Source organism: Zingiber officinale, chromosome 7B (assembly GCF_018446385.1).
Source record: "Zingiber officinale cultivar Zhangliang chromosome 7B, Zo_v1.1, whole genome shotgun sequence".
Taxonomy (NCBI): domain Eukaryota; kingdom Viridiplantae; phylum Streptophyta; class Magnoliopsida; order Zingiberales; family Zingiberaceae; genus Zingiber; species Zingiber officinale.
Genome location: NC_055999.1, coordinates 117990695 through 118009109, shown reverse-complemented (window position 1 = coordinate 118009109; position 18415 = coordinate 117990695). Strand labels below are relative to the sequence as shown.

Here is an 18415-nt window from a genome sequence, read left to right as displayed (position 1 = left end):
TTCAATCAACCAGCTTGGAGGCCCAAATCAAAGCCCATTAAAGAATTTGGGCTCAAACTCTTCTAAACTCCATTAAGAAATTTTGAAATTCTATATATTCGTTCATTCATCTTTATTTACCTCTTTTATTATGATAATTTAAAATAAATTTTTAAATGTGGTAATATATATTAAATGAAATATTCAAAATACTAACTTGCTTTTCATGATAAAAGATACCGCAGAATTTGCGTCAAAATTAAGAAAGAGTCAACATTCGAGGTCAGCACGGTCAATTGGCTCGACTAAGCGGTCATTCGATCGAACCCTTAGTTCAATTAAATCCTAAATCTCTCAGTATCTATGAGACCCCAAGTTGTTAGCACCATTCAGAGCCGAATAATACGAGAAGATTAGTTTGATCGAATGATCCAACCGATTAAACTTTAGATCTAATCATACATATTAGACACTTGGTCTAACTAGTCTTGTTAGCCGAATACAAGATAACTTTTAACATATAGCCTATCAACCCATAGCAACCTCTTTTAAAAGACAACATTATTATATCATCGCAATATCTTATCAAAAAATATTCCCTTATTGTGAGAGATATATGGAACCCATCAAATATCATTCAAGTAAAATCCAGAATCAATCATATAGGTTTTAATACTATCTGTGCAAATAAAACATATTTAAATATTAATTTGAATTAAAAAAAAATATTTGTGCGAATAAAAATATTGTATACCATTCCTCTGCAGTGAACTTCCTCGACTGAGCCAGTAATCCGTTTGTAGTAGATGAATTAAATGCTCACAATTAAATGTCTAAGTGTAGAAAAGAAGTACCGAATTATATTGTCTACTTTTATTGTCTGAGGAAAATGTACAATGCTCACAATTTTTTTTTTTCAGCCTGATCGAGTGTGTTATATCAGGTACCAGAAAAGGTGCCAGAAGAGGATCAAATTTGCCAAACCAATTCAAAGGGTACTGTAGCAAAATGCATGTGGACAGCAGAGATACTGTCTTAAAACTAGCAATTACTTCCAGCATCGTATAGACAGCAGAGATACTGTCTTGACCCATGGTAAAGGTAGAAGAGATGCTGGCTTAAACCATGGATTCTAGAGGAGGATAGAATGAGAGGCGGTATGAGCAGCAGAGATGCTGCAATAACCCTTCACCATGAAAAATATGCTTTGTATTTATCTCATAGACATAAGAATGCGTGTGGACTTCTGCGCAGGTTTCTTGGGTGTCATCTTCAATTTCTCCTTCACAACCAATTCCAGCTCCTCGATGATTTTCTGGAGCTTTTTCTCGTACTCCACTGATTTTGGATCTTCTGTTGATGTTTTGCTAGAAACAGATTCCGAGCACGAAGGATGCTCTGTGGTGGAGACATTGGAACAAGATGGGGTAGTCATATCGTTTCCAAGAGGAGTAACGGACGAAAAGCTTCTATCCGAAGGGCTAGGAGAGGTATCAGAAACATCAGAAGGGAGAACTTGGCTAATAGGAGTATCTGCAAGACTTGGAGAGTTATCAGAAACATCGAAAGGTAGAACTTGAGTGATAGGAGTATGTTCAGAAGCATTCAGCTCATCATCAGCTACTGGGCCACCGATAGACAATTCTTCAGGATTGGAGTTCCTCTGTTGTGCATTGGTTGCTCTACTACGCATTTTTCTCCTCTGCAAGGCCTAGAATACCCATAAAAAACCATCACACCACAGCAATAGAAATGCACATAAATGAGAGTATTCTCATATGAGCAGGAAAAAATAAAAAGAGAAAATGCTACCTATCAATATATGCTTCTCGGCCAGGTTGAGCAAGAAGAACTACAGAAATGTGTTACAAATACATGGGATAGCTAAAACACCCAACAAACAATTTTTTATATATATTAAATAACAGAGATGAACTCGACTAATTGTGATCAATTACATGATTGTATGGTTGCTATGGAAGCAACATAATTAGCAGTAACCTAATCTTCCAAGCCGTTATAGTCAGTTTAAACAATATAGAGATGGTGCGTGAGCAAGGAAGTTAGAATGTTCATAGAAAACAACTAATCTTTTGCAAAGTAATAGAAATTGTGATTGTGTGCATTTCAAAGGCAACATATCTCTCCTGCAACCCCAACACACACCCATTAAAGGTTTGTCATCCTCTTCCATCAATAAATGTGGTTGGCCCATTGGCAAAGACATAGGGAGTTTGTGCTTGTAAGGATCAAGGCCATATTGGGCAAACTAAACTCATGAATAAGAGGTAATGATAGAGAGGCATATGAATTTCCCATGGATCACGATGACAATTGATTCTAAGCATAGTTATGAAAGGCATGCACCTAATTGTGCCTAGGCGCAAGGCACAGCCAGGTGCACCATCTACACCTAGATAGTGACCTAGATACAGTATTTGAATGAAGCGTGCGCCTTTTGAGAGGTTAAGGTGTGCTTAAGGTATGATTTTCCTAGCTTTATTGAAGTTTTTTAAAAACAATTCAACCCAAACCTTAAATACCCTTTAAATTAATTAAATTGTATTAACTTGCATGCATGCGACATATTTTTCTTGCTTGCCTCTTCCTCTCTCCTAGAAAATGAACATTAAGAGCATCTCCAATGCAAGGTTGTTTGTAAAATGAAAAAAACTGGAAAAAAAAAGTTCTAACCATTGTGACTGCAAGATTTGAAATTTATAGTTTAAGAGCAATAGTAAAATTTCAAAGCTACTTTTTAATGCATGTAGCCATACAATTACATGCTAAGAATTGGACCACACAAAAATCATTTGGAGCTCTAACTATTGGAGATGTTTCAATAGGTTTTAAAATGTTGATGTGGCATAATGTGGCATATTGGGATCATAAAAAATGATTTTGTAGAATTCTAACAATTGGAGATGCCCTTAGAGCATCTCCAAGGCAAGGTTTTTGGAGAGATTTGTGAAACCAAAAAGCTAAACAAAAAAGCTCGAACCATTGTGGGCATGAGATTTGAGGTTTTTAGTTTAAGAATAGAAATGAAAATTCAGACCTGCTTTTTTCTTTCAAAATTAACCATGTGAGTGAATCCAATAATTAATTAACTATGAGGTTTGAGGTTTGTTGGGATGTTTTTTTATTGTGGAGAGAGTAACAAGTTTTTATGCCTATGATGCGGCATATTGAAAATTACAAAAAAAAAAAAAAAAAAAAAAAAAAACTCATTTTGAGCTTTAACCATTGAAAATGCCCCTTAGTCCCTTGCAAACTTATTTCACTGATTTTCTCTTGCATGACTCTTCTTCTCCCCTAAAAAACCAACATCAACGTCTCCTCCACTCCCTTCTCAAAAATGAACTCTTCTCTCACCTACAACATCAACATCAATCTTCTAGATTTTGTCATTTGACTATACTTTCTTGCTTTTCTCCTTTTATTTTGTCGTAACGGAATGTTTTTTTCCTTACAAATTTATGTTCATAAGTTTTCTTATCGGTTTTGTTTTTTTACTCTCACATAATCAAATTGTAAATTAATTTAAAATTTACATTCTAATGATTTTTTTTTGTTCCTCACAAATTCAAATTGTAAATTAGTTTAGAAGTTTCATTCAATTGATTTTGATTTTTCTTTAATTTGAATTTTGATTTTGATTATGAAGATAAACTATTTTAATATTTGAATGTTAGTGAATTTTATATTTATATTATTATTTAATAGTTTGTGAAATATTTGAATTTTGTTAGTGAAATATTTTAGCAAAAAATCCATATATATATTTGAATTGTAAAAATTTATATCCAAAGTATCTTATTTCTGTAAGTCATGCGTCTCACCTTACCCCTAACATCTCGCCCAACAACACCTATGCACTTTTGGGACATCTCACACCTCAAATAACTATGATTATAAGCAAATTGGAGTGGAAGATTTAATGGCTAAACTGTTATATCTTCCAAATTTCCTTATATTTCATTTCTCACCTTACATGTATGCATATGCATACTTGTATATCAAGTATTTAACTTCTAAATAGATTTGATATGCTATCTATTTTTTTGTTCTCTCAAATAAAAGAATGGAAATGCAGAATATCAAAGATAACCGCAACAAAGTAAAATCATTGTAGTAAATAATTTGAACAAGAGGGAATATCTGGAAAACTCAAAATCTAGTGATTATGAAACCTAAAGGAGAGATATGAACAATAAATGGAGAGAAGAACAAGAATACAGGTGCTAAAAGATAATGATGACAATTAATTCCAGTGTAGATAGTACACAGAAGGCTCAAAAAAGAAGGATTGAGTATATTGATCCTTCCATCAAACAAAAATTGTAAGAATTGACACATATGTTCTTTGTGTATACATATAAATGCAAAAATATTCCTACAAGGTAAATTTAGTATAGAGACAGACTTTCTTACATTGATAACGACTGTGATGTCACGGAGAGGAGTTCGAGGATACCAATGCGGCAACGGACTCTTCCTTTGCCTAGCCAAATGCCTTGCAGTTGTTGGGGGAATATTCTCTTTGTTATCAGTCGGGGACATGAAATTCTGGAGGTTGTTTGATCTGGATCTTCTTAAACCTATCGGATAAGCAGGCCTCCTGATCCAGAACCCAGTGGCAACATTTTCAGCTGAATTTCGGTTCATGCCTTCACTCACCTCTGGCATTCTTTCTTATGCCAGAACACAAAGCCTACTTCAACAGAACTACTGCACATGAAACCAACAAATTGTGAATTCATTTAAACTAGCTGTCTTTTTTCTGATGCCATCATTCTTGTACAAACTCATATCATGTTCTAAACCTCCTAATATAGTTTGAAAAGCATTTTACAACTATGCCTACCGTCCCTGAACAATCAACACTAACTCAATGCATTTGACTAGATCATTCATCGATCTTCTATGAACGTATCCACCATTCTTAGCCTAATTTATCTCGTTGCACATTGACAAAAGAAGGTAAGGTAAAAGAAAAAGAAATGATAAATTTGGGGGGAAATGATAAAATGACCACCAGCAGCTGTAAACCCTAAGCAATTGAAGAACTAAAACAAAACATTTGCATTTATGTGACCCATTTCTTACCGAGACAGGCAATGGATTCTCAACTTGGATCTTTGTAGAAAAGAATATCCAAGGAAACGAGAAAACCCTAAAGAATCAACAACACCTTAGTTCATAGCAAATACAAGGAACCCACGGTTAATTGAACAAGGAAGTGCACAACTGATAATCTATGATCGTATGCTTACCAATACAGCCGTCAGCTTCGTTGCCTTTCCTTCTTTTCTTAGCGATTCCCAAATGAGGAGATACCCTACGTCCATTGGCAAAGATGAGCTGAAAATTATCGAGAAATAGACATGTATCAGGAGAAACGATATTTCTTACTGAAAAAGGCTTCAGATTCTTCTCCTTTACACCTGGTGACGGTTTCAAACTCCGTGCTCAACACATCGAAACCAAAACGGATCTGCAAATTTACCTTTCGAAACAAAACCAAATCTGCGGATTCCTCCTCCTTCAGGAAAACAAAATCAGATCAGCGAATCTCAAGAAAAAAAAAAACAAATCGAATCGAATCAAAGAAAAGAGACGCATTTTGGACGGCGATCGACATTTCTCACCCGAAAGAAGCGTTCGTTCTCCGGACGATCGGCGGCCAGGGAGCAAGGAGTGAAGGGAGAGAGGGTTTCGGTTTTAAGGAACCCGAGGCGGTGACGGGACTCTCAGAGCGGATGCGGATCGAGCCGTGGAACGACTAGCAACTAGTTTCCAATCACCGCCGAAACGATGGTAGGACATATTCCGCCCGTTCAAAATTTCAAATTTGGAGAATTGGCGGACAAATAATTCGAGGCAGATGTCCCGCAGGTTCAATTTAACAGACCTCATTAAGATAATAATTAGTTTCGGGAAAAATTTAAGGCCCCTGTAGTTTCATGATTTTCCTGATTTGGCCCTTGCAAATTAATTCCCGTGTTTTTTTATTTCAAATTTAGCACGTTTATTTAAAAGCCTTCAATTATAAGCAGTAAATTTAATATTTGCTCAAAACGATTAATAAATTTTAAAAGATAAATACACTTTCCCTTTTTTCTACCTAAAAAAAAGCATTTATCTAGGCTTTTTAAAAATACTAATATATATCGTCGCACAGTTCCAAACTGTGCACGGCAGGATATCAGCGTGCGTTATTTTATTTTTATTTTATTTTATGATTTTTATTTTTTAAAATTAATATTTTTTTAATATAAATCTCAAATATATTACTATACCATATAAATATATTAATATACCCATAAACATTTATTATTTTTAATTTTTATTATTTTATAATTGAATATTATAATTCAATTAGGAAACATGAACCTTAGCGATAACATCTTAAAAATTTTTTAGCTTGAATACTATAATCAAATTGGGATGCTTAAATGCTAGGGGTAAAGAGTTTTAAAAAAAAAATTATATTAAAAAATTCAAGATTTTACCTCTAGGGTTCAAGCATTTCAACTGGATTATAGTATTCAGTTAAAAGAAAAATTAAAAACGGAAAAAAAAATTGACATTTATGGATATAGTAATCCGTTTGTGGGTTATAGTAATATATTTGATATTTATATTCGAGAAAATATTAAATTTTAAAAATAAAAATTTTAAAAAAAATAAAAAATCATACTGATATCCTGCTTGTGCAGTCACGCACTATGCGACGTGCAAGATATCAGTTTTATATATATATAATACTCTTGAGACAAGCTGATTTAATAAACTAGGTATTTGAATGAAAAGTAAGTCACATGTAAACTTATAACTTCATTTATTTCGTGGAAGCAAATTTGAGCAAGTCTGTTCTATAATGATGCATCATATGCTAGACAAGTAAAATCAATCATGTTCTTCTAACATCAGTTTTGTAAGAGCAACTTTGTTCAGATTAGTGATATAGCTTTCTTATTTTGGCATGATAAAATTACTTATTTAGCTATGCCAATTGTTTATACTCTGGAGTTTATAAAATATGTCAGACACTTAATTATAAATTAAATGAGTTATTTGTAATTTTTGAATGACATGCATTAAAGTCTATTATGCCAAATTTTTTTCATCTGATTGTTTCAGCTTTTTCTCATTTATTTGAAAAAATGATCCATTTTGTTTTTCTGATTGAAAGCTTTTATTGTTTGAATATTGGATGTATCATTGATCAAGGTTTACATTTCTTTCTGGTGTCATAGTAACTCTGTTACATAATTGCATTATCAGAGTAACAAATGGTTGGAACTTATTCAAGTTGGGTGAGCAAAATCTCTTAAATATCTTATCATTATTGTGTGTATGTGTATCTAGAATTCTAGATACATATATACAATCTTAGAAAACCTAAATGCTATGCTAGTCCTAAACAGTATTCGTTTACAATGAATTTTGATAGATTAGGACTTCACATTGGGTAATTTCAGAAAGCAATATTCTCACCATACTGTATGAGACATATTAAGTGCATTGCCATCTCTTAACACTTTTAACTCAGATAATTTTCTATTTGTATCTCTCTCTCTCTTATTTGTCGATGTATGATTAGGATTTAGGAAATGCTTTCAAGATGTACAACAATAAGAATATTTGTGAGGGTGACCTACCCACACAACTTTTGATAAACAAAAGCATGCTACATTAATTTTTGATAAGGTTTGGGGCCACACTTAATTTCTAGTTCATTATATATGTTCCACACATCTTGAAAATATTTGTCATATTTTCCACTTTTATGTAGATTGGAAGTTCTGTCTCGATCAAAAGCTTATTTGATTCGACAAAAATTGTGACAAAAAGAGTGTTTCTCATTATGGATCCAAATAATATAGTAGGGAGACAAAAACTAGAACCAAATTGGTGTGAAGTACAAGTACTAGTTGTTCTAAAATCTGAAGAAAATTTAATTAGACCTTATGATCTTTTACAAAGGTTTAAAGATACAATTGGAGGATTGATAGCTTGGCCTTGTCATCTGGTATGATTTTAACCTTTTATTAATTTTTTATATTTATCATATTATTAAAAATTTAAATAAATACGAAATGTATTTGCAGTTGGCAATAAGTGAAGATTTTTATTAGTGCATATGGAATGATATTTTATTTGTCTCTCACTTGGTATATATGATATTCCATCTTTTAAATTATGTTTATATTTTCATTGTTTAATTTACTTATACAAATTTTTGGATTGTATTTGTAGGTGACAGGTACTTGAATTTTGTATATGATGGTTGAAGATAGTTGATAGTTAATTAGTAAAGTTTTTTATTTCACAATACTTTGTTAGTTCTAAAACTCAATGTTTTGTTAGTATTTACTTAGTGTTGGATTTAATATTTTTACATAATTACATTAGTATTGCATTTGTACTTTGTGATGATGAGATGAATTGTGATGACGTGGTGAATGAATTGGATATTTTGGATGTAAAACTTTTCTATTTTATATAGTGGTGAATTATGATGAGTAGTAAATTGTGATGATGTATATTTTTTTGTAATATGTGGTAATATTTTGTATTATGAATAAATATCAGTAATAATATGTAATGTCATTTTCAAATATTATATTTGATAATTAATAATATCATTATAGATTATTAAATCTGACCATTTAAAATGACTTTATAAATTATCATTACTGACATGTGTTATTGACCTTATATAAAACTTTTAAAATATTTATAATTGTCAATATAAATTAATTTAGGTGACATTTATATTTGTCCTTATTAAGATACTAATAAGATATACATAAATGTCCATGTAGTATACATTTCGTGGCATTTTTGATAGTCAGTAGATTTCGATATTTACGATGCTTTTGTAGTTAACATAGATATTTTATAATGACATTAAACAAATGTCAGGATTATATTAGAAGGTTTATGCTAACATCGCATTTCAATACATTTTTTGATGATGTCGCCATAACTTTGATGTCACTAAAAATATACTATAACTCTATAAGGACATTTTTGTGTGGCCTTATAGATCTTATTTCTAGTAGTGAGTCCTGCCCTCTCGAACCCGCACCTCGAGTGCGCAACCCCAGGATGCAGGGTATCAGCATTGTGTATATATATAAGGTAAAGTTATGTTGCACCCTTGGCATGTGTGTTAGGTGTGCACAGGTCCGGCCTAGAGGCTGGGCGGTCTTGGGCGTCTGCCCAGGGCCCAATATTTTGGGGGGCCAAAATTTTATAAATAAGTAATGTATATATATTTATTTATTTAGGAATTAGGTTAAGTTACTTAACTTACTTTGCTTTTGCTTTTGCATTCGTCGGCTGCTGCTCCACGAAATTCATCGTCGGCTGCTGCTCGGCTGCTCTTTTGGCGAAATCGCCCCGTTCGACCGTTCTGCACCTCTCTCACCTCTGCCGCTCTGCGAGACTGCGTCTCCTACTCTCCTTCACCTCCGGCGGTCGGCGGCTGCTGCTTCGAGCGCGTTGGAGGGTCGCGCGACGAGGAGGGACAACAGGGACCCTCTCTGCCGGTACTCCGCTCTCCCCCGCGGCCCTGCCGAAAACGCACCGTCCCCACACGAGGTGTACTACTCGGCGCACTGAGCGGCGTCGGAGGAGCTGAAGAAGAAAACGCCGCTTCCCTACCACCGCCAGGGCCTGTTCAGCTGCTTGCCTGTTCCTCTGAGTCCTCTCCTCTAGCGAATCGCTCCGGCTCAGTGCTCACGACTGCACCTCTCTCACGGTCTCACCTCTGCCTGTGAGGCTGTGACTCCCTGTCTCCGCCGCTCCACGGTTGTGGCGTTGCGCCGTGCATGGTTGTACCAGTGCTACTTCAGTCCTTTGCCTCTGCTCTACACGGCTGCTCCACTCTGTTGCGACTTGCAAGCCGACGATTGCACCATCTACAGATCTATCCATCTTCAACTCTTCGTCTGCAACTACAAGTGCAAGATTGCAAGTCTACACACTCTACACGGTGTTGTACTAGGATTTTTTTGTTAATAAGTTAATTGTTCATAGAATAGGAATTTTTTGTTAATTAATTAATTGTAAATTTGGAATTTAATGTTGACTTAATTGTTAAATTAATAAACAGGTGTTTTACTACAGTCTACCGTGTCCGAGGCGAGGTGCTTAAGCTGCTAAGTGCTAAGCCTACAAATAATTTCAATCCAGGTGTTATTATTCCTTTTATACTCAAACTAAGTTGATTTAAATTATAGCTTTTTAATTGTGATTTTGTGAATTTTAATATGTTGCCTAAAAAACATATTTCTGGATGTGAAAAAAGAAAAAGACTAGAACAATTAATTGAATCACAAATAGGTGCTCTTAATAAATTCTTTATTAAAAGTGCAAGTTCTAATGAAAATATAGAAATTTTAAATAGGGATAATATAGATGAGTCTAAAGAAATACATGATGTTAGTGAGAAGTTTAATGAAATTGATGATATTAATGATGAATTTAATGAAATTCATGATGTTAATGATGAATCTAATGAAATTCATGATGTTAATGAAGATAAAGATAATTTAAGAGAGCAAGAAAATGTTACTAATGTAGTAGATAATGAGAATAATAATATTAATAAACAATTTATTCCTCCACTTGATATATATGACTCAAGAAATTAGGATAATCTTGATAACAATGCACGTGATATTTTAGTTGAAAAGGGGCCTATAAGAGAAATAAATCTCACATTTCCTTTTTATCACAACTCTAGACATTTTTCGAGTACTTATTATTTTAAAAAGTTAAGTAATGGAGAGGAAAGAGACCGAAAGTGGTTGGTATATAGTAAACATGTAGATAAAGTTTATTGCTTTTGTTGCAAGTTATTTAAATCTGAAAACAATAGAAGTTCTTTAGCGAATGATGGATTTAGAGATTGGAAACATATCAGTGAACGACTTAAAGAACATGAAAATTCTATTGAACATATAACTAATATGAACTCTTGGAAGGAATTAAAAATGAGATTAGATAAAAATGAAACAATTGATAAAAATTTACAATGAGAAATCTCTAAAGAAAGAGAGCGTTGAAGACAAGTTCTTACAAGAATATTAGCAATTGTAAAATGTCTTTCTAAACGTTGTTTGGCTTTTCGGGGATCTAATGAGAAACTACATCAAGAAAGTAATAGAAACTTTTTAGGGTTGATTGAAATGATTGCTGAATTTGACGTTGTGATGCAAGATCATATTAGACGTATTCAAAATAATGAAATTCATCATCATTATCTTGGTCATAAAATTCAGCATGAGTTGATTTCTCTTTTAGCCGATAATGTTGTAAGTATTATCATTAAGAAAATTAAGGAGGCAAAATATTTTTCAATAATTCTTGATTGTACTCTGGATATTAGTCATCAAGAACAAATGACTTTTATAGTACGATGTGTTAATATGTCATCTAGCAATGTGAAAATAGAAGAGTATTTTTTAGAGTTTCTAAAAGTTAGTGATACATCTAGTTTTGGCCTTTTTAATGAATTAAAAAATATATTAAAATCACTTGATCTTAGTATTGAAAATATTAGAGGTCAAGGTTATGATAATGACTCTAATATGAAAGGAAAACACCAAGGAGTTCAAAAGAGATTGCTTGAAATAAACCCAAGAGCGTTATACATGCCATGTGCTTGTCATAGTCTTAATTTGACTCTTAGTGATATGGGCATTCTTGTGTTAAAGCCGTTTCTTTTTTTGGAGTAGTTCAACGCATATATACATTGTTTTCAAGTTCTCCTAAAAGATGGAAAGTTTTCCTTGATAATGTGAAAGGATTAATTGTCAAATCTTTTTCAAACACACGTTGGGAAAGTCGTATTAAAAGTGTTCAAGCTATTAGGTTTCAAGCTTTTAAAGTGCGAAGTGCTTTATTAGAGTTATATGACATTTGTGATGATGCAAAGTCTAAGAGTGAAGCTGAAAGTATAGTTAACTCAATTGAAAGTTTTGAATTTTTACTTGGTATGGTTATTTGGTATGATATTTTATTTGCTATAAACATGATAAGTAAGAAGTTACAATCAAAATCTAAGTGCATTGATTCTGCTATGAAACAATTAGATGACATAATATCATATTTTGAAAAATATAGGAATGATGGTTTTGCAACAAGTTTGACTATTGCTAAAAGTCTTGCATATGATATGAATATAGAGCCAATATTTTAAACGAAACGTCGTATTTTTAGAAAAAAATAATTTGATGAGAAATAAGATGATTAAGTTCCACTATCACCTGAAGAATCTTTTAGAATTGATTATTTTGTGATTATTGCAGACATGACAATTTCTTCTTTGAAAAGTAGGTTTGATGAAATGAAAATATTTAAAAATATATTTGTTTTTTTGTTTGATTCGAAAACATTAAAATCATTGGATAATGATGAGTTGAGAAAATGTTGTGTTAATCTGACATCCACTTTTACGCATGATAATTCATTAGATGCTGAGTTAGATGATTTGTTTACAGAATTAAAAAAACTACAACTAACTTTACCAAATGAGATAATGTCGGCAGTTGATATTCTTAATTTTGTAAAAAAATATAGATTGTTATCCAAATGTTGCAATTGCTTATAAAATATTGTTGACTATGCCTGTTACCGTAGGATCAGCTGAAAGAAGTTTCTCAAAATTAAAATTACAGAAAACATACATGAGATCAACGATGTCGCAAGAGAGATTGAATGGATTAGTAATTTTATCTATTGGAAAAGAGATTTTAGAAAATCTTGAAATTAATAATATTATAGATGATTTTACATCTAGAAAAATTAGAAGAAGTCATTGTAAATAAATTTTACTATATTAGAAAAAATTAGGGCCTATTTTATCGTTTTGCCCAAGGCCTCTTGAATGTTAGGACCGGGGCTGCTCTTGTGCCGGCCCTCTCCCCTTTCCTTTCCCCTTGCTCTCTTTTGTTCCTTGGTGGTGGTTGTGACCGAAACTTAGAGAAGGAGGAGGAGCTTTTGGGTGGTATTCATCTTGGAGGTTCGTCGCTCACACGACGTCCAAGAGGAGACGAGGAATACGACAGAAGATCAAGAGGTCGTTGCATACAAAGAAAGGTATAACTAGCAATTATTTTCCGCATCATGCTAGTTTTTCTTTGTATGATTTGCAAACACAAGAGACATATGATTCTAAAGTTTCGAATTTGTGATTCGAGTTTGTGTTTTTTTTGTTTTTCAAATTTGTGATTCGATTGTTCATTTTGGTTAAACCTAGAGTTATATAAGGAAATTAAATATTAGATTTCCTTAAAAGGCTTTATCTAGGCGGTGGTGGATGATCTCATACCCAAGAAGGACCAGTGTCTCACCATGCAGTTCTGAAAGCCAATTTTAGAAATTAATATTTAATTGAATTTATAACATAGGTGGATTTGGATCAATAATGTTAAGCATCGTTTGCGATCTAAATCTAAACAATTAAGAACAGATAAGTTAAATTTGGAATCAATAGTGTTTAGTTCCGTTTGCGATTCCTAATTTAATTTCTAAAAGACACAATGAGTTGTTTAGGAAAGGTTCGAGACTTGTACAAAATTTTTATACAGTGGAACCGGTACGATCTTCCTAGGACCAACCAACAGTCAGGAAATCGTAACCACCTGTCAGAGAATAACTACTGCATGTCAGGGAATATTCCAACGGTTGAGGTCATCTGTAAATAGAACTTTCCTCCAGTTTATGGGAGAATGCCACGTGCCCTCCACCACCCGACAAATCCTTATACCCGACACCCTCTAGCAGGGGGCAATCTCAAGAAAGTGCGTATTGTCATATAAAAAAAACGTCTTCTCTCTTACGCAGGTACACTCACTTACATACTTGTCTTTTACTTTTCTTCTTCCTACACTGTTAAGTACTTGACTTGAGCATCAGAGGACCTGCTCTGGAGACTTTTTTCTTGGTTCTCGGCCTCTAACGTTCCGTGTGCTTGTCGGAGTGTGCGTAAAATTCTAGTATTGTCGACTCAGGCCCGACAGTCCTTCAGAGCCACTTGGGGAACCGTTCTTCGAAGCTCGTGCGACCGTAGCATCATAGTCTCTTCCCCGTTAACACCCGCGACACTTCATCCGACCTTCATCCGACTCAGATTCTGGACAGGATCATATAGGATCAGTTTATAATCGATTATCAAATAATTGAAGTTGGCAGGTTAATTATTTTTTTTTTAAAAAAATAATCTAGATATTCAAGTTTACAAGCTGATTAAGTCTTGATAATATATATCTACCAACAACGAGATTAAAGTGGACTTATTTGATAAGGGTCTTTTTCAAATATTATAAATCACGATCATACGTAGAATTGATTTGACGTCAAGATTAGGTTGGATCGGTCAGGATAAGATCGTAGAATTTTACGATCTTACAAAAAATCCTTAAAATTTTATGATACAAGATTAATAATTAGAAAAGAGATCTAAAAATACTCATTTACATATAAATAAATTACTATATATATATATATATATATATATATATATATATATATATATATATATATATATATATATATATATATATATATATATATATATATATCTTTTATATATATATATATATATATATATATATATATATATATATTCGTTTACCCTCAACACCTCAAATTATATTACTATATATACAAAATTAAATTAACTAGTAATTTGACTACTGATATTGTCCAAAAGTCAAAGAGATGGATGCTGGGGATGTGACGCTCCTGTTGACCTCGCTCCCACCTGTAACACAAGCAGTGTCAGTGTCGAGCCACGGAAGGGGCCCCGCGATGGCCCTTCGACGCTCAAGTCAGTCTCCGGCAAAGTAAGAAATGAGAACTGTAGTGCAACAGTAGAAATCACGTGTAAAGCATACTTTCGCCGATGCTTGGACCCCCTTTATATAGAGCTTTGGAGGCGCATGTGAACGCTTCCCAAGGCAAGCACACATCTCCAAACTTTTCCCGAAAAGATGTGTCAGTAAAGTGTCCCTGATACAGTACCTTAACGGGCTGAACATATCTCTGAAGCGACAATGGAAGCTTCCGCCGTATGATATTCTATTTGACCATGCCGCTTGTCAGCGACACTAGCTCCCAAAAGGATATCGAAAGATATCCCGCTGTGTCTGTTGCTTGACCGAGCGGAGTGGCTGCTCGGTCGGAATTCTACTATCTTTGCGCTATCTGATGTCACGCAAGCGCGATAGTCGCTCAGTTGAAAGTCCACTGTCGCGCTGAGCGGGATATCTGCTCGGCTGAAAATCCATTATCCAAGTGTCGTCCGTTGTCGTGCCGAGCGGGATAGCTGCTCGGGCGGAAGCCCATTGTCCTCAAACTCGATTGTTGAGCCAAGCGGAATAGCCACTCGGCGGGTAGTTCACTGTTAGCGTGCTCAGCTGGTGTCGAGTCTGATGCTGGACTGAGCGGAGGAGCCGCTCAGATCGGCTTCTGCGCCATTTGAGCATCGGTTTGATTACTCCCTTTGCCGAAGTTGGTGGATCGGTGTTTAATCTCCGGTCAGCGTATAACTCGTCCAACCGGTCTAAACCGTCCACCCATTGACCCTCTTGACTTTGACCTCCACCGTGGCAGTAGGATGGCCCCCCCCAAATCACCGCATCAACTATCATTCTCGCACTCAATAATATTTATATTTTTCTTATTAAAAAATAAAATAATATAAAATTTCTATTAACACAATAATAATAATCACATTAAACCTTAAAAATATTCTTGTGGTTTACAAAGGCTAACGAAACATCTAACAGAAATAGCAGAAACTATTAAATTTTTTGATTTGAATATAAATGTCAGAAATAATATTCTAAAGACTTTTGATTCTGCGGAATACTAGACAATAGGCATACACAAACTTATCATTTTGGGGAAAAGAAAAAAATTATAGAATATTATTGATAAAAAACTAACTAAAAATAATTAAACATGTGTTTATAATCTCAAAACCCTAACATTAACTCTGCAAAAGATGGGAAAAAATATAATAAAAAAAGATAAAATATTCCGAGTCTCCAAAAAAGCTTTAAATGATATTTTTTGATTTTGAGATGGGATGATTAAGGGTAAACTTTGAAATTAATTATAGATTTATGAAAAAGTTTCAATTTTATATATTATAAGTTATGTGGTTTAATCCGAGTCAAAAATTATGACTTTTTAAAGATTTCACCAACCATACTATGATTTTGCTCTGATTTTATTACGATCCTGCTATGATCTTACTACAAAAAATGATTTTGCATCCTACGATCTAGGATCGCAATTTTACAAATAATGGTAACAATTTCTTATTATCAAATGGGCATTTGGTCTAGTGGTATGATTCTCGCTTTGGGTGCGAGAGGTCCCGAGTTCGATTCTCGGAATGCCCCATTTAAAAATTTAGTTTTTTTAAACATTTTCAGGTTCCCATTTCAAAATTTTAGTTTTTTTAAACATTAAATCAGAGAAAATGTAAAAAGTTATTTCCTTTAAATGAGGACAGGTGATCGTTTAAAAATAATTATTATTTCCTTTGGAAACATTTACTCAGAATAAATGATGCAAAATCAGAAGGTAAGAAAAATGAAATAAAGAGACCTCTTGAAAAATTCCTTCTCCACCTGATTTCTAGTTCTCTATTTCCTCTTTTCACATTTTATTGGCTCTTGTCTATCTATTTTTCCCATGCACTGGAGATCGGAAGCTTCATACATCATCCAATTAAAATATTCGTTTACTTTTTTAATTCAAAATGAAAGTTTTCATTATTTTTTCTTAAATTACATGCTTGAGTAGTCAAAGAATAGTGATGGACAAAACGCATTATCGTTGCTTGGAATCAAAGTTTCCTTTAAGTAAAAATCAGGACGTGAATAATTAAATATTAGAATAAATATTTTATAAAATAACAATTTTTTAAAAATAATATAGTTGGCATATTTTCCTCTGTCCACATTTCAAGCTTTTTAAAATTATTTTCCATGTTTCTAACCTTCCATTATTAATTTTTTATTTTCGAAATAAGATAAATGAATAAATAATAAAATATTCAAAACATAATAAACATTGTTCATATGCCAAACAACACTCGCACCCGTTCCTTTCCTCCACTCCGTATTTTATTTATAAACCTTGCAATACCAATCAAATCGTCACCGGACCCGTTGCTTCCTTCAGCTCCTTCAGCATCGGGATTAGGGTTGAAGTTCCCACTTTTCCCGTAGTTCGGATCCTCTGTTCTCATGTCCCACTGTCGATCGGATGTGTCAGATTATATATATCTCAAAGATGCCTTGCACATCACGAGGATACTGCACACATCTTAAAGATGCCATGATGCATTGAAATGTAATCTGGATGAGCCGCGACAGCTGGTCGTCGGTGGGCATCGTGGTCGGGACGAGAAAAGTAGTTCGGATCCTCTGTCCCCATTTATCTCTGTCCACGTGTCCCACTGCCGATCGGACGGGTCAGATTACATTTCAATGCATCATTACATCTTTAAGATGTGTGCAGTATCCTCGTGATGTGCAAGGCATCCTTGAGATGTAATCTGACCTGTCCGATCGGCAGTGGGACATAGGGACAGAGGATCCGAATTGCTCCTCGCTAGCCTCATGCAGGCGCCCCAGCCTCCACTGTCGCTCGCCGACGCACCCCCGGCGCTGATGCGGCGCCCGCCGCAACGGATGTCGCCCGCGGGCTTCGCCTCGCTCCTCCTCGGCGCCTCGCTCGCGCTTATGCTCTGCGGCTCCGTCACTTTCGTCATCGGGTTCATGCTGATGCCCTAGGTGATCGGGCTCGTCAGGGTCTTCTACTTCGCTGGGATCTTGTCGAATTTGTCCGGGATGGGGAGGGCCGTCTTTTGCCCCAGTAGTTGCCCCTCCAGCCCCAAGGATATGTCAGGTATGCAAGCTGCGCTTGTCTTTCGAATTCTACTTCAAGATTGTCGATCTAATTGGTTGTCGATCTAATTGGTTTCTATGATCATAGTTTTGTTTGCTACATCTATCTTCAACTTTGGTAGAATGTCCTTATCCAGAAGGTTAACTCTTTTCGGTGGGTAGTTTCTAGACCTTATCTCCCCAATTGGAAGGTAGCCTCGTAAAGTGCGAAACTAATAAATAATCTTATTTTCTTCCTAAATTATCTGCTGTTTGAATCGATCGGCAAAGAGAGACATCTATTTGCACGCTTTTGTATTAGTAGCTTTCAATTGTTGCGGCGGTAGCCTCTCATTGTATCCATTGGCTTTACATTTCTCAGAGCTTTCTCTAAGATACATTTCTCGTCAATATTAGTATTCCATTTTTCCCAAAGTTGTAGCATCTCAATGAGATTACCATAATTTTAGGAATATGAAGATTCATCATGACGTCTCAATCACACGCTT

General features: G+C 34.5%; 1 protein-coding gene and 1 non-coding gene across 4 annotated transcripts; one reads left to right on the top strand and one right to left on the bottom strand.

Moving 5' to 3' along the window:
* Positions 1 to 817: 817 nt before the first annotated feature.
* LOC122007166 (protein POLYCHOME-like) lies at positions 818 to 5756 on the bottom strand. 3 transcript variants are annotated; one of them, XM_042562972.1, is made up of 6 exons: positions 5631 to 5756; positions 5395 to 5524; positions 5256 to 5320; positions 5089 to 5155; positions 4414 to 4710; positions 818 to 1690 (listed from the first exon to the last, which is right to left on the bottom strand). In XM_042562972.1, the coding sequence occupies exons 5-6, from the start codon at positions 4666 to 4668 to the stop codon at positions 1193 to 1195; spliced, it is 753 nt and encodes a 250-aa protein (XP_042418906.1). In that variant the 5' UTR covers positions 4669 to 4710; positions 5089 to 5155; positions 5256 to 5320; positions 5395 to 5524; positions 5631 to 5756; the 3' UTR covers positions 818 to 1192. The 3 variants fall into 3 exon arrangements, with proteins under 3 accessions (XP_042418906.1, XP_042418907.1, XP_042418908.1); XM_042562973.1 differs by having other exon boundaries at positions 4414 to 4707; XM_042562974.1 differs by lacking the exon at positions 5089 to 5155.
* A 10584-nt stretch (positions 5757 to 16340) lies between these two features.
* On the top strand, positions 16341 to 16412 carry TRNAP-UGG. The gene has a single exon. It is a non-coding gene; the product is annotated as a tRNA-Pro (tRNA).
* Positions 16413 to 18415: the final 2003 nt, after the last annotated feature.

Coding starts and splice junctions, on each gene's coding strand:
- LOC122007166 (XM_042562972.1), bottom strand. CDS start 4,668: ATGCCAGAGGTGAGTGAAGGCATGAACCGAAATTCAGCTGAAAATGTT. Junction 1,691..4,413: donor ACATCACAGTCGTTATCAAT/GTAAGAAAGTCT, acceptor TGGGTATTCTAG/GCCTTGCAGAGGAGAAAAAT.